General features: G+C 41.0%; 1 protein-coding gene across 1 annotated transcript; it reads right to left on the bottom strand.

Annotated features, from left to right (window-relative positions):
- Nucleotides 1-2,015: 2,015 nt before the first annotated feature.
- LOC139469194 (uncharacterized) lies at nt 2,016-14,131 on the bottom strand. Its single transcript, XM_071251326.1, has 10 exons — nt 14,026-14,131; nt 12,368-12,484; nt 10,452-10,581; nt 9,623-9,686; nt 8,406-8,489; nt 6,169-6,317; nt 4,746-4,895; nt 3,874-3,913; nt 2,927-3,111; nt 2,016-2,120 (listed from the first exon to the last, which is right to left on the bottom strand). Exons 1-10 carry the CDS (start codon nt 14,129-14,131, stop codon nt 2,087-2,089), a joined length of 1,059 nt encoding a protein of 352 aa, XP_071107427.1. The 3' UTR covers nt 2,016-2,086.
- Nucleotides 14,132-14,199: the final 68 nt, after the last annotated feature.

The following is a 14,199-nucleotide window of genomic DNA, read 5'->3' as shown; positions in this document are numbered from 1 at the left end:
GACAGACTTGATTGCTAGATAAGTTTTGGGATGGGACAGTTTCTAGAAGGCTGGATGTACACGACAGACTTGATTGCTAGATAAGTTTTGGGATGGGACAGTTTCTAGAAGGCTGGATGTACACGACAGACTTGATCGCTAGATAAGTTTTCGGATGGGACAGTTTCTAGAAGGCTGGATGTACACGACAGACTTGATCGCTAGATAAGTTTTCGGATGGGACAGTTTCTAGAAGGCTGGATGTACACGACAGACTTGATCGCTAGATAAGTTTTGGGATGGGACAGTTTCTAGAAGGCTGGATGTACACGACAGACTTGATCGCTAGATAAGTTTTGGGATGGGACAGTTTCTAGAAGGCTGGATGTACACGACAGACTTGATCGCTAGATAAGTTTTGGGATGGGACAGTTTCTAGAAGGCTGCATGTACACGACAGACTTGATCGCTAGATAAGTTTTCGGATGGGACAGTTTCTAGAAGGCTGGATGTACACGACAGACTTGATTGCTAGATAAGTTTTGGGATGGGACAGTTTCTAGAAGGCTGGATGTACATGACAGACTTGATCGCTAGATAAGTTTTCGGATGGGACAGTTTCTAGAAGGCTGGATGTACACGACAGACTTGATTGCTAGATAAGTTTTGGGATGGGACAGTTTCTAGAAGGCTGGATGTACACGACAGACTTGATCGCTAGATAAGTTTTCGGATGGGACAGTTTCTAGAAGGCTGGATGTACACGACAGACTTGATCGCTAGATAGGTTTTGGGATGGGACAGTTTCTAGAAGGCTGGATGTACACGACAGACTTGATTGCTCAAGATGTTTTGGGATGGGGCAGTTTCTGGACGTACCAAGAGGCAGATTGAAGGCCTTTACGACTTTACGACTTGTACCTACCTACTTGCCCAGTGCAGTTTTCATACCTATTTGTAAACAACTATTACCTACCAGCTTCCAACACTGCTCCGGACTACAACAGAGACAGGCCTGTTTCAAGACAGTGACAAAATTCTAAACATTCGTGAGTGTACTAACATATATCAAAGGGCTTGCAATCTCATGAAATCAGATTTTAGTTCTCCCTACCGCTAAAGAAAGCTTTCTTTAGCAGTAGCGAGAACCAACATCTGATTTTCATGAGACCGGAGGGCTTGTTGCTGTTAACTGCCCCAATTGTATTGTTTTGAAACTGTGCACAAAATATGTCAAATTTTAAACCCAGCAATGTAAAATGTCATAACACTAATGCCACATTCACACTAATGCCCAAATATGTAACACAAAGCATTCACAAACAGCAAATATACCAAACAATTGTAAAAGGTGAGATTCAGACAAAATATACAGCTGACTAAGCATAACATCATATCATGTGTATATCACCTTCTGTTAAAGGGGCCAACCATTTAATATTCTTGGGGGGGGGGGGGGGGGGGGGGATGTTGTTTGAGACTGTGTTTCAAGACTGAACAACAATAACAACCTCCAGTCCAGTGAACAATTATATATTTTTTGCAAAACCTGAGGACAAAATATTTGTGGGGAACATGTTATTTTATTTTTAAATTCTGGGCCCCCTCCAGACTATCAAACGATCAACCCCTGAGCAGGTATTACCCTGAACCAACAATGCCTCAACATACAGGAGGTAGTCCACGGTGTACACAATACCGTACACAATCTGGTACACAGAGGTAGGACCTGGACCCTGCTTGAGTCACTGTTGTTGTCCAAACTATTTGTAAAGGTCACCTGCTACCTGCGTAACTGCAGCCGACCTGTATCACTGTGGAACTCAGGTGTGTGAGAACTGGGAAGGTTCTTGAGGACCAAAAGCTCCTTTCAGTTTTATGGCAACGACGATCACAGCAGCATCTGATCCTTGATCGCAAAAATATATATCTGTATTTCCAACAGTGTTGTGAGTCTTTCTCTATGTCTTTTTAGTTGTAAGACTAATAGTATTGCTGTGGTACATCTTGAGCACTACCAGTGTGTGGATAAGCACACATTGTTGACCATGGTGTGTATTCAATGTGCGCCCCAGACAGGTCCCTTTGCTGCTAAAGCCCCTGGTGGTCAAGGTAGAGATTTCTTATCCGGAGCGACAAACCTGAAGTAAATCAAACGTATGTTCATTAAATCTTAGATATATTTATAAACATACCAAAATAGCCAGGGTCCAGTCTATTCCGCCTTAGAATTCCCACTGTCACAAGAAAGGCCTAAGAATTCCTATTGTCAGAAGAAAGGGGTTATACACGGAATCTATTCTGCCTTAGAATTCCCACTGTGACAAGAACATGACAATGTTCCAACCTTATGACAGTAGCCTGTAAATAATTGGGTCTGAACCAGACCCCCCGATCAATTAAGTCGCCCCTTACAACAAGCATAGGTTACTATTTCCCCCCCATGAAGTCCACAAGAGCCAGGATGTACTGAAAACAAGCATATGTTACTATCTCCTCCCCATGAAGTCCACAAGAGCCAGGATGTACTGACAACAGGCATAGGTTACTATCTCCTCCCCATGAAGTCCACAAGAGCCAGGATGTACTGACAACAGGCATAGGTTACTATCTCCTCCCCATGAAGTCCACAAGAGCCAGGATGTACTGACAACAAGCATAGGTTACTATCTCCTACCCAATGAAGTCCACAAGAGCCAGGATGTACTGACAACAAGCATAGGTTACTATCTCCTCCCCATGAAGTCCACAAGAGCCAGGATGTACTGACAACAAGCATAGGTTACTATCTCCTCCCCATGAAGTCCACAAGAGCCAGGATGTACTGACAACAAGCATAGGTTACTATCTCCTACCCATGAAGTCCACAAGAGCCAAGATGTACTGACAACAAGCATAGGTTACTATCTCCTCCCCATGAAGTCCTAAACAGCCAGGATGTACTGACTTGTGCCTGGCGTCCTCCCTGAAGAGGGTGTCTTTGTTGTAGTACTGGAAGGGCAGGTTCTTGTCCACCAGGTGCTGACTCTGCTGCAGGAACGCCTCAAACTCCTCGCCCGGACACCGCTGCAACGCATCCCACACGACGTGGATGTAGAACAGGGTGAGTGTCTCGTGGTACCCCCCCTTTAACTGAAGTACAGAGCGTATCATCATTTAATTGACTTTGAAAGAAACCAACAGTTGATAGTGTGAGTAGCAAGCTATGATGTCAGGGTGTGACTATCCGTCTGGTCCCACATGTGACCTTCCAAAGACAACTTTAATGTGCAAGCTGTGACGTCAGGATGTGACAATCTTTGTTTGTTTGTTGCTTAACGCCGCACTCAGCAATATTCCAGCTGTATGACGGTGGTCTCTAAATAATCGAGTCTGGATCAGACAATCCAGTGATTGACATCATGGGCATCGATCGACACACTTGAGATCAATGACATGCATAAACCAAGTCAGTGAATCTGACCATCTGATCCCGTTAGTCGCCTCTTACGACCAGCATAGTCGCCTTTTACGGCAAGCATGGGTTGCTGAAGACCTATTCTACCCCGGATCTTCACGGGTCTTCAGTCTGGTCGCACGCTGTGACCTCCCAATGACAACCTTAATGTGCAAGCTATAATGGGGCAGGAGATCATCAGGTCATTGCAAATAAGTGGTTTCCAAAATAGCATTGACATTTTCCATGGTCTCAAGGTCTTACTATAATACTTGGAGCCTGTCTGCCGTGGAGTCCCCATAGGGGAAGTAACTTGGTCTCTATGGTGACGAGAGAATATCGCCCTCAGACAAACTTTTTCCAGATGAACTAAATTTACAAGATTGTTTCCTATGAGACCTAATCACAGTCTATAACAACACACTCTCTGAACAACAGCAGTGTACAATAAAACTTACCTTTGACTTATTCTGCTCATTGAATTTCTGAATTCCTAATCTGTAACATAATAAATATATGTAGACAATCAAATCCGAAAAATGATATTCGAATGTCATGAGAATAAAGCTTTTATCTGAGCCCTGTTTAATCTGAATGAGTTAGTAATATTGGTTTCACTCCACTTTCCACAGTATTCAATTATATCACAGCGTTTCAACTTGATGTGAGAAGAAAAGCCCGAAGTGATGAAGATCTTGGTCATTTAACACTTCTGTGAAACCCATAGCAACGAGTTAATGCTGAGAAACCGAGATATATAATCAGGCAGAATCTGGGATTCAAACCAATGACAAAAGGTTTCTGGCCTCCCAGAGGGATGCAATCGCAGCATCTTAGAGAGTGGATGCCACATGCCTCTGTTTCACTTGATATTCCAAAGGAAATAAAATATATCATTCAAGTGCCCAATGCACTACTTAATAAGCACAGGTACATGTGAAGAAGGGAACGAAACGGATCAGTTCAAATCAGTAAATAACAGTGTGAGGTGAGGTGAAATGGGGTTTAACGTTGCGTCCAAGATTATTGCACTTACATAGCGACATGTATGCACATGTGTGTGTGTGTGGCTTCTTGTACCTGTCCGGACTAATGCCTCTTTATAGTGCTAGCCCGCTGAAATACCATGCTGCAGTTTAACATGAATACCCCACTCAGACACAGCATACTGAATCCGAACCCCTTAATGCTAACGCCAGACAGGGTAACAACAAGTACCATCTTTTAACGTCTTTTGGTATGACGCGGCCGGGGATCGACCCCCGGACCTTCCACTCTCTGGGCGGATGCTCTTCCACTAATAACAGTGTGAGTGATAAAGCAGCCTCACTTGATGTAGGGTGTGGCTCCGTCATGGCCGTACTCTCGGAGGTAGTTCCAGGCCATACGCAGGTGAGCTTCGTGTGTCCAGTCCTGGAATGGGAGGGTGGCATCTTCAAATGCCTTGATGAAAACCTCATCACTTATTGAACGGAATGACCTGATCGAAAAATAGGGTGTCAAAATATCAGTTATACTTTACTAAATCTTACATTATAAGTTCAAGTCAAAAGAGTGGTTCACTTTCCTTCCTTGGATCACTCTTATGCCTTTAACATTGACTTACAACACTCGTAGTGCTAAGACAATCATAAGTCCTCTACTCTAACATTACTTATGACACTCGTAGCACTAAGACAATTAAAAGTCCTTTACTTTAACATTGACTTACAACACTGGTAGCACTAAGACGATCATAAGTACTCTACTTTAACAATATTTATGATACTCGTAGCACTAAGAGAATTGTAGGTCCTCTATGCTAACATTACCTATAACACTCGTAGCACTAAGAGAATCGTAGGTCCTCTATGCTAACATTACCTATAACACTCGTAGCACTAAGAGAATCGTAGGTCCTCTATGCTAACATTACCTATAACACTCGTGGCAATAAGAGAATCATAGGTCCTCTATGCTAACATTACCTATAACACTCATAGCACTAAGAGAATCGTAAGTCCTCTATGCTAACATTACCTATAACACTCGTAGCACTAAGAGAATCATAGGTCCTCTATGCTAACATTACCTATAACACTCGTAGCACTAAGAGAATCATAGGTCCTCTATGCTAACATTACCTATAACACTCGTGGCACTAAGAGAATCGTAAGTCCTCTATGCTAACATTACCTATAACACTCGTAGCACTAAGAGAATCATAAGTCCTCTATACTAACATTACTTCTAACACTCGTAGCACTAAGATGATTATAAGTCCTATACTTTAACATTTACTTACAAACCTGGTAGCACTAAGACAATCGTAAGTACTCCACTTTAACATTACTAATGGCACTCATAGTGCTAAGAGAATCGTAAGTTTTATACTTAAACACTGACTCACAACACACGCAGTGCTAAGACGATCATAAGTCCTCAACTTTAACATTACTTATGACATTCATAGTGCTAAGACAATCACAGTCTTATACTTTATCATTGATTTACGACACTCAGAGCTAAGACGAACATAAGTACTCTACTTTAACATTACTTATGACATTAGAAGTGCTAAGACAATCGTAAGCCTTATACTTTAACGACTTACAATTCTAATAGCACTGAGATCGCTTTGTGGAATGGTGACCTGGACTTTGACAAATACAAACTTCTTCGTAAATATGAATGTTTTAGGAAGACTATGGGTAACAGTGACAGCTTATTTACTACAACATAAGCTCATAAGACCATTTAGGTGAACAACTTACTTTGTGAAGTAGAGTAGAGGATCCATCTGACTCTCGGAGACGCTGGCGCCGTGAACTGTGCCGTACCAAACATGGTGGTCCCCCACGGTGTGCACCGAGTGGGTGCCGCAGAGCAGGACTGCCAGAGACCCCAGGATAATGGGCAGGCCCTGGACACACAACCAGGAGGTCAACAAGGAAATGGCAACAGAGCTCCAGACAAGCTGCATATTTCTGTGACACCATTACCCAGCTATAGTCTGGAGGGTAATTTAAGGTACCAACGTTTACTACAATATCTGAAAAACTATTGGACCTGCTCCAGTCAAAGTTGGTATGAGATTATTAAACAGTCATACATAACTGGATATTACATTTAAAGACAATCGGTGCATGAATAAAACATCTGTCGATTTAGCTATCACTATATTTCATCAACAACCAGACCTGTTCATCACGGGTGGAACGAGCATTCATTGAAACAGCCATCTGCATAATGCCACCCCTGCATCACAGGGCCATATGACACAGTTGAACCAATCAACTCAACTCGAAAGGGTGCACGGGAATCACGCACGCATGAATACGGTGTAAGCGTTGGGCGTCTCAACGGGTGTGATTCCCGTGCACCCTTTCGAGTTGAGTTGATTGGTTCAACTGTGTCAGATTTCTAATTCATGCACCGATTGTCTTTAAATGTAATATCCAGTTATGTATGACTGTTTAATAATCTCATACCAACTTTGACTGGAGTAGGTCCAATAGTTTTTCAGATATTGTAGTAAACATCGGTACCTTAAATTACCTTCCAGACTATAACGTGGAGTTACTTGCGTACAAATACACATGGAAAATTCCAAAACCCCAACAGTGTAGAACACTGTGCATAATTAAGAAATGTAACTTTTTCTACTTGCTTGACGGTATTTCTTTACATATCTTTATTGACTGATTGAATGCAGGCATCAGGCACACATGAACTCTAGTCTACTGCTGTGAATAATGCACAAAAGGGCACTATGTCTCGCTTATTGATAATTAGACATGATTAGAGCTAAAATGGATAGAATTAACATTAAACTGCCCGCATGTTATCAGAAATGAGTGGACAACTGTAACTTGATAATGCCCTCCTATTGCTTGACGACGGGCCATTATCACGCCCATTGTTAGGTGACGTCATATTGGTGTTCAATAGTGATGTCACCTGGTTCTATGATGTTTCCATATTTGGAAAAGTGGATCAGTGACATTCATTCGTAGCAAATGTTTCAAAACTGATATTGTTGTTCATTTTCATTTGATAACAAATTCTATCCATTTTAGCTATAATAATGATAACATTATTTTTCAGGGCATTATCATTTGCAGAAGCCCTCGCTTTTTTCAACTGCCCTCCTTCGTTGGGCACTTAAGGAAGATCTCAGGCTGCTGTAAATGATAATGCCCTGAAAAATAATGTTACCCTTATAACATCGGTGTTACACACTTGGGGCAGCTCACAAACAAGTAGAAATTAGAAGCCACGTGAAATAGGATTATTTAACAAAAATGTCTCCTCAATGGCTTAAAATACCCAAATAGACTGGATTCCAGGGAGTAAAATTATATTGAATCCCCTATTAAAGTGAATGATAACTAGTGAGTAAATACTCAATAGCTCAAAAGCCTTGTAGTAGTTTTTAAAAAAACACAAACTTATAGGTCATGTCAATTTCAAATCATAAACAGCATCTTTTCTCAGGTTCATTCGCAATCCATCCATGCAAAGAATGGCCCTGGCATGGAATTGAAATATTTTTGCTGCAAGGGTAGAGCTTTGCATGTTGTCTGGGGCTGTTATTGAATGTTAGTGTAATATATATTATTTATACAATTTATTCATAAGTACAATTCATGTATTCTTTAAGTATATAATTGAAAGAGGATAGAGAGAAAGCGAAAAGAGATGGAGGGCAGAAAGAGCGGGAAAAAGATTGGACCGAACTATTGTTTCAATGGAATTGGTGACAAAAGTGGGATGGTGTCATCTGGGCCTTGCTGACCGTGCTAGGTTTTGGTCTGTTGTTTAACGCCGCTCTCAGCAATATTCCAGCTATATGACGGCGGTCTGTAAAATAATCGAGTCTGGACCAGACAATCCAGTGATTGATATCATGAGCATCGATCCACGCAATTGGGATCGATGATCTGCATCAACCAAGTCAGCGAGCCTGACCGTGCCAGGATATCATCGAGTGTATGAGATGGATGCCTACCTCCTCTCCTTGGAAGTGAGGAACTTTGTCAAACTGACACAGATCATCCGTGGCCGTAGTGGAGAAATTGATTGCATGCCGAATCTGAGGAAGAGAAATCAGCAGTCACAGTCAAGTTATTACAAAGGGTCCATAACGTCTGTAACCAGTCTCGCTTGCCTGGAATGTGTAAAGGTTTACTCCAGAAATGGGCTTTGCAAATTGTACATCATGTTGGGAACTGAACCTGAGTCTTAAGAATGACAAGCAAACATTTAAACCACTGGGCTACCCTACCGCCCCCATTAACCTGGACAATGGCCAGAATTAGGCATGACCTCAGTGGGGAACTGAACCTGGGTCTTAAGAATGTCAAGCAAACATTTAAACCACTGGGCTACCCTACCGCCCCCATTAACCTGGACACTGGCCAGAATTAGGCATGACCTCAGTGGGGAACTGAACCTGGGTCTTAAGAATGTCAAGCAAACATTTAAACCACTGGGCTACCCTACCGCCCCCATTAACCTGGACACTGGCCAGAATTAGGCATGACCTCAGTGGGGAACTGAACCTGGGTCTTAAGAATGTCAAGCAAACATTTAAACCACTGGGCTACCCTACCGCCCCCATTAACCTGGACACTGGCCAGAATTAGGCATGACCTCAGTGGGGAACTGAACCTGGGTCTTAAGAATGTCAAGCAAACATTTAAACCACTGGGCTACCCTACCGCCCCCATTAACCTGGACACTGGCCAGAATTAGGCATGACCTCAGTGGGGAACTGAACCTGGGTCTTAAGAATGTCAAGCAAACATTTAAACCACTGGGCTACCCTACCGCCCCCATTAACCTGGACACTGGCCAGAATTAGGCATGACCTCAGTGGGGAACTGAACCTGGGTCTTAAGAATGTCAAACAAACATTTAAACCACTGGGCTACCCTACCGCCCCCATTAACCTGGACACTGGCCAGAATTAGGCATGATCACAAGTCTGCTGGTCCAAGACTTGTGAAAATATGAAAGGTCAAGCTTTCTACCAAAATCTTGTCATGACAAATTGTCTTGCTTTGATCTATTTCTCATCTAAAAATATAAAATATAACAATTAATTTTGTATACATCTGCTTTAAAGTTTTAATCAACATAAGAAATTAATGTTCCTCATAACATAATGCCAAGCAACAGCTTTTGATCTGAGTAAAAAGAAATTCATTCAAACAGTTAAATTACTTGGTCTTGTCCCAATACATGAACTGCAAATTGTTCTGATTGTTGCAGCAACTCGTGCATTCGGCTGAAAACAAAATGTCCACATTAATTATACATTCACTGGAAGTCTCTATAGTTACTATCATACCAAGGCTAAAATATCATTTAAAACAATGAATCTTACATTCCGAAAAGCAATAGTGTATCCTACAGCATTCATTTTGTTACCAATATGTTATATTTTATCTTTTGGGGCCTCACAAATACCTTAACAGACATGATAACTAAACTGAGTGAGTTGGGTTTAACGCCGCTTTGAACAGTATTCCAGTTATATCAAGGAGTGTCAGCTTGTGTGGGAGGAATCTCGAAGTGATGCAGGTCTTAGACATTTACCACTTTGGTGAAACCCATGAGCACTGGTATGGTGCTGATAAACTTAAAACATAATCAGGGTGAACCGTGATTCGAACCCAAGATCACAGGTTTCTGGTGTGCCCAAGGGACACAACTCTGCACAGCAAATTGCTGTGCCTTAGACAAGTAGGCCGCCCATGACCCCGATAACCAAACTGTCAACCACAAGGCAAGGCTATCTGGGCCCCCTTCCACAAACCGATCTTAGCGTTTAGATTTACTCCCACTCTACAACGCAAACTTCAAACAATAGGAGCACTACAATCACTTTTTGGACGAGGCCCTTGGTTGTTGTTATGAACAGCATCAGTTTACAGTCAATTTAATGTGATACTATTGTTTTGATAATGTTTCAAACAACAAGTAAATTTGACTTGAACATGTAATCTTCGACTGAGTGAAAAAAAATTTTTCCCCAAAACAGAAGACTGACCTGTGTTTATGCAGACAAAATGAGATGATTGGAGGTGCAAAGGAAACACTGGAAAAAGAGCTGCAGGTGACTCCTCGTTTGTGCCACGCCCCAGTGTCCGGTGTATACCGTGCCGACGTTACAACAACCACTGAAACACCATTGAGTGAGTATGTTTTCACTCTGCTTTAAGCAATATACCAACAATAACATGGTGGGGAACACCAGAAATGGGCTTCCCACATTGTACCCATGAAGGGAATCAAACCCAGGTCTTCCGCGTGACAAGCAAACACTTTAACCACTAGGCTACCTAATGCTCCAATAGGCATGGAACAAAAACTGGGAGAAAAGCAGATCTCAGGTACAAATACATTATCAACAAATACATCAACATCAGGATGTTTAGAAAAGAGTTTACGCTTCAAGAAAGGAAGTAGCCTGTGATTAATTTAGCAAATTTTGACTTGGCCTTTGGCAGGATGATCAGATACCCTTGTATTTTAAACTGATTTTCATGATTTAATCAACTTTTGAAAGAACACTCTTATATGTTACGGCCTCCCAAGACAAGGGAGTTAACTGACCATAAAAGTCCTGTTTTAACCGTTGCCAAACTATTCTGGAAGTTCGGAGTAATATAGACTAATGAGTTTATGCATAGTCCAGTCATAATCGCACAACAAAATCGACATCCAGTTCATAAACTTCTGTGCTGATTTCAGTCAATTGCAGGATTTGCAAAGCATTTGTACTGTCAACTGGTCTACAGATATTTTCCAAATCTTTTCAAGTTTTAAATAAAGATGTTCAAGTAATTTGATGCATTTCGCAAAGTAAAACCTGTTTTATAACAATATAGGTCTTAATTATCAATCAGACAGCCTTTACTGTACGCTGCCATTTTGTTTAAAGCAAATGCAAGTAAAATGATAGGTGGAATCTGTTTGGGCAATAGGAGGGACATAGAAGGGACATAACTCATAATAGTACACTGGTTGCGCTACAATCGAGCCACAGAATTCCAGCCTAGATCGGCAAGGGTGGAGCCAGGACTTTTACAGTCAGATAATTCTCATGCCTCAGGAAGATGTATATGTTATTTCCAAACAGAAAGTTTTTTATGCCATTTCGGAATTCAATCAGACAATGTACTACACATGGAACTGATCTGAAACCCTGTAATAATGAGATAATTTTCTGGTCAGAATTTTTATGAATTTGATAATCTAATATTTACGCTGGTCTTAACTGTGGAAACCTCAACATATTTGTGATGGTCCAGGCGGCTTTGTTGACAAGGTTTCAAAGTATTACTTACGTTCTTCAAAATAGAACATCCAATGGGGGATTTTGATTTATATTATTCATAAAATGTTATTGACTGGAAGTTAAACACTAATAATGCAATACCATTCCCTAAGACAGCCTTGATAAGCCATTGATGTCATATCTTACATTAAAATGATAACAACACCTTGATGTATGATAATGACTAATAACTAATAATGTATCACTTTCTCTGTAAGTCAGGTGAGGTGAAATTGGGTTTAACTTCACGTCTAAGATTATTCCACTTATCTAGCGACATGCATGCACGTGTGTGTGTTTGGCTGCTTGTATGAGTCCGGACTGATGCTGATTTATAATGCTAGCTCACTGAGATACCATGCTGCAGTTTAATGCTCAGACACAGTATACTGACTCTGAGCCGACCAGTCCTTGTTTTAGCCCCTTCATGCCAAGGGCCAGGCAGGGTAACAAAAAGTACCATCTTTTACCATCTTTTGTTATGACGCAGTCGGGAATCGAACCCCAGACCGTCCGGTCTCCAGGCGGACGATCTACCACTAGACCACGGAGGCGGTCTCCTTTCTCTGCGAAGAGCAAATTCTCTGTAATGAGTGAAAAACACTTTCTGATGTGTTTCACCCTACCTTGCTGGGGAACTTTCCTCATGGCTTTCCGGAACAGCTCGACTGTGTCAATCTCTGTAGCTTCTCTCACAACCTTCCTTTTCCCTGTCTTTATCAAATATTCAGGAATATCTGGAACTGAACAAACTATTTTATACACAACATATCAGTGTTTTCATTATTTCAATTTCAAAAAGACACTTTAAAGTAGTCATGGTTGTATGCACTTCAGTTCATAGTAGTTCATGATTAATCAGTGATCAAAGGCAACTTGTTTTCAAGTGGGTGAGTGATTGTAATGTTTTTAGAGTAGAATACCTGGGCACTAAATAAACCCAGCTATTCGTTACAACTGTTCTCTAGTCCTTGAAGTATGCAAACACATTAGGATACTGCTGTTCGACACTTAGGAAAGTCTCCACAATGAACATAGAAATGTTGAGGAGATAGAGGAACATGAACCTGGGCATATGCTCAATGAAACTTGCCAAGTCAGCTGAAGAAAATAAAATAAATGTTATGTAAAAACAATTTTCCCAATTGATTATAGCCAACTGGTCCTTTTGATAATGCTAAACAGAAAAGTAGGTGCCAGTCAAAACGGCCAAACACCAAACGATTTGGCAATTTGGTCATATCAACCTGTGGAGTCTGTACCAGTGAAATATCAGATTGAAAATGAATTAATTGATAACTGATACTTGAGTTCATTATAGCTTGCTGATTGATTGCTTAAATAGTATCTACACATTAAGGTGCTCTAACATTGATTGGTGATTTGTTGATTGACAGATGATTATCAAAGTACACAGGTTATCGAGACAGTGTATGTAGATATGGGACACATGAGAAGTGGAGCACAAGGCCATGAACACAGTGATTGTAGAAGTGACAATGACAATGAAAAAGATAATAAATAATAATATATAACATAATTAAGTATGTGTATAACTAAACATAACTAAATATTTACTTGAGTGTTTGTGTGTTCGCAATTGTACATTCATGATTACATGCAAAATTCATGTATGGTTATTTATTCATATATATGTGAACAGCGGTAAAAACTAACATTTTTAGTCCACTAGTCCCTATAATGATAACATGTAGCTAATCACTTAAAAAGGGCAAATTTCTACTTGTCCTTACGGTACCTTAACTATTTGGCAGTTTGGCAAGGACTACAGGACTAGTGCCAATTTCTAACACTGGTGAATGGATGTCACTAAGTAAAGAGGACAATTGATACAAATTAAGTGTTAAAACTAATGAACTTTTCAATGTTATTTCACTGGTCCGTTTTGACTAACAATGGTCCGTTTAGACTGGTATCCCACAGGTGCACACACCAAAGAACCTTCCTCTTTTCAGACCTGCCTCTCCAGCAGTTCTTATCGTTTCAAAATGACTTTCCTTTAATAAATTACTTTCTTGATATTAATCGTGCCCTTTAAATGTTTCAGCTTCATCCTTCCGACTCTTCCAAGGCGTAGATCTACACGTATTTGTGTTACGTGTTTGATTACAGGGGACAGTGCGCCAGATAGGGAGCACTCACTCACACTATCAGTCAGTGACTTATCGGGAGTCCACACTCAACAAGATGCGACTTACAACAACATGCACTCACCCCGTTGTAAATGGGGAAAAAGCAATGTCATTTCAAGTGACTAACTCACACTTAGACTTAGAACAGAAAATTCTTGATGCTGCAGGGGAGGGTTGTCGTGAGCGTAAGAAAACCATTGCCTTTCCACATGTCGATCTACAGAAAGAAAATGCCATTTTAGTTGTGTCATATAGGCCCTATATAACAACCTCTTGACCTCACTGACCCACATGTGGATACACAC

Source organism: Haliotis cracherodii, unplaced genomic scaffold, assembly GCF_022045235.1.
Source record: "Haliotis cracherodii isolate W230 unplaced genomic scaffold, xgHalCrac1.p SCAF_2, whole genome shotgun sequence".
Lineage (NCBI taxonomy): Eukaryota > Metazoa > Mollusca > Gastropoda > Lepetellida > Haliotidae > Haliotis > Haliotis cracherodii.
Note: the sequence above shows the minus strand (reverse complement) of the source record. Positions and strands in the feature narration are given on the sequence as shown.

Bases quoted from the DNA above. Each gene is read 5' to 3' on its own strand.
- LOC139469194 (XM_071251326.1), bottom strand. From the start codon at position 14,131: ATGGCATTTTCTTTCTGTAGATCGACATGTGGAAAGGCAATGGTTTTC. The intron at 6,318-8,405 runs GTAGGCATCCAT...TTGTGTGTCCAG, and splicing joins CTCACTTCCAAGGAGAGGAG to GGCCTGCCCATTATCCTGGG. The intron at 3,914-4,745 runs GTGAGGCTGCTT...ATTATGTTACAG, and splicing joins GGAGCCACACCCTACATCAA to ATTAGGAATTCAGAAATTCA.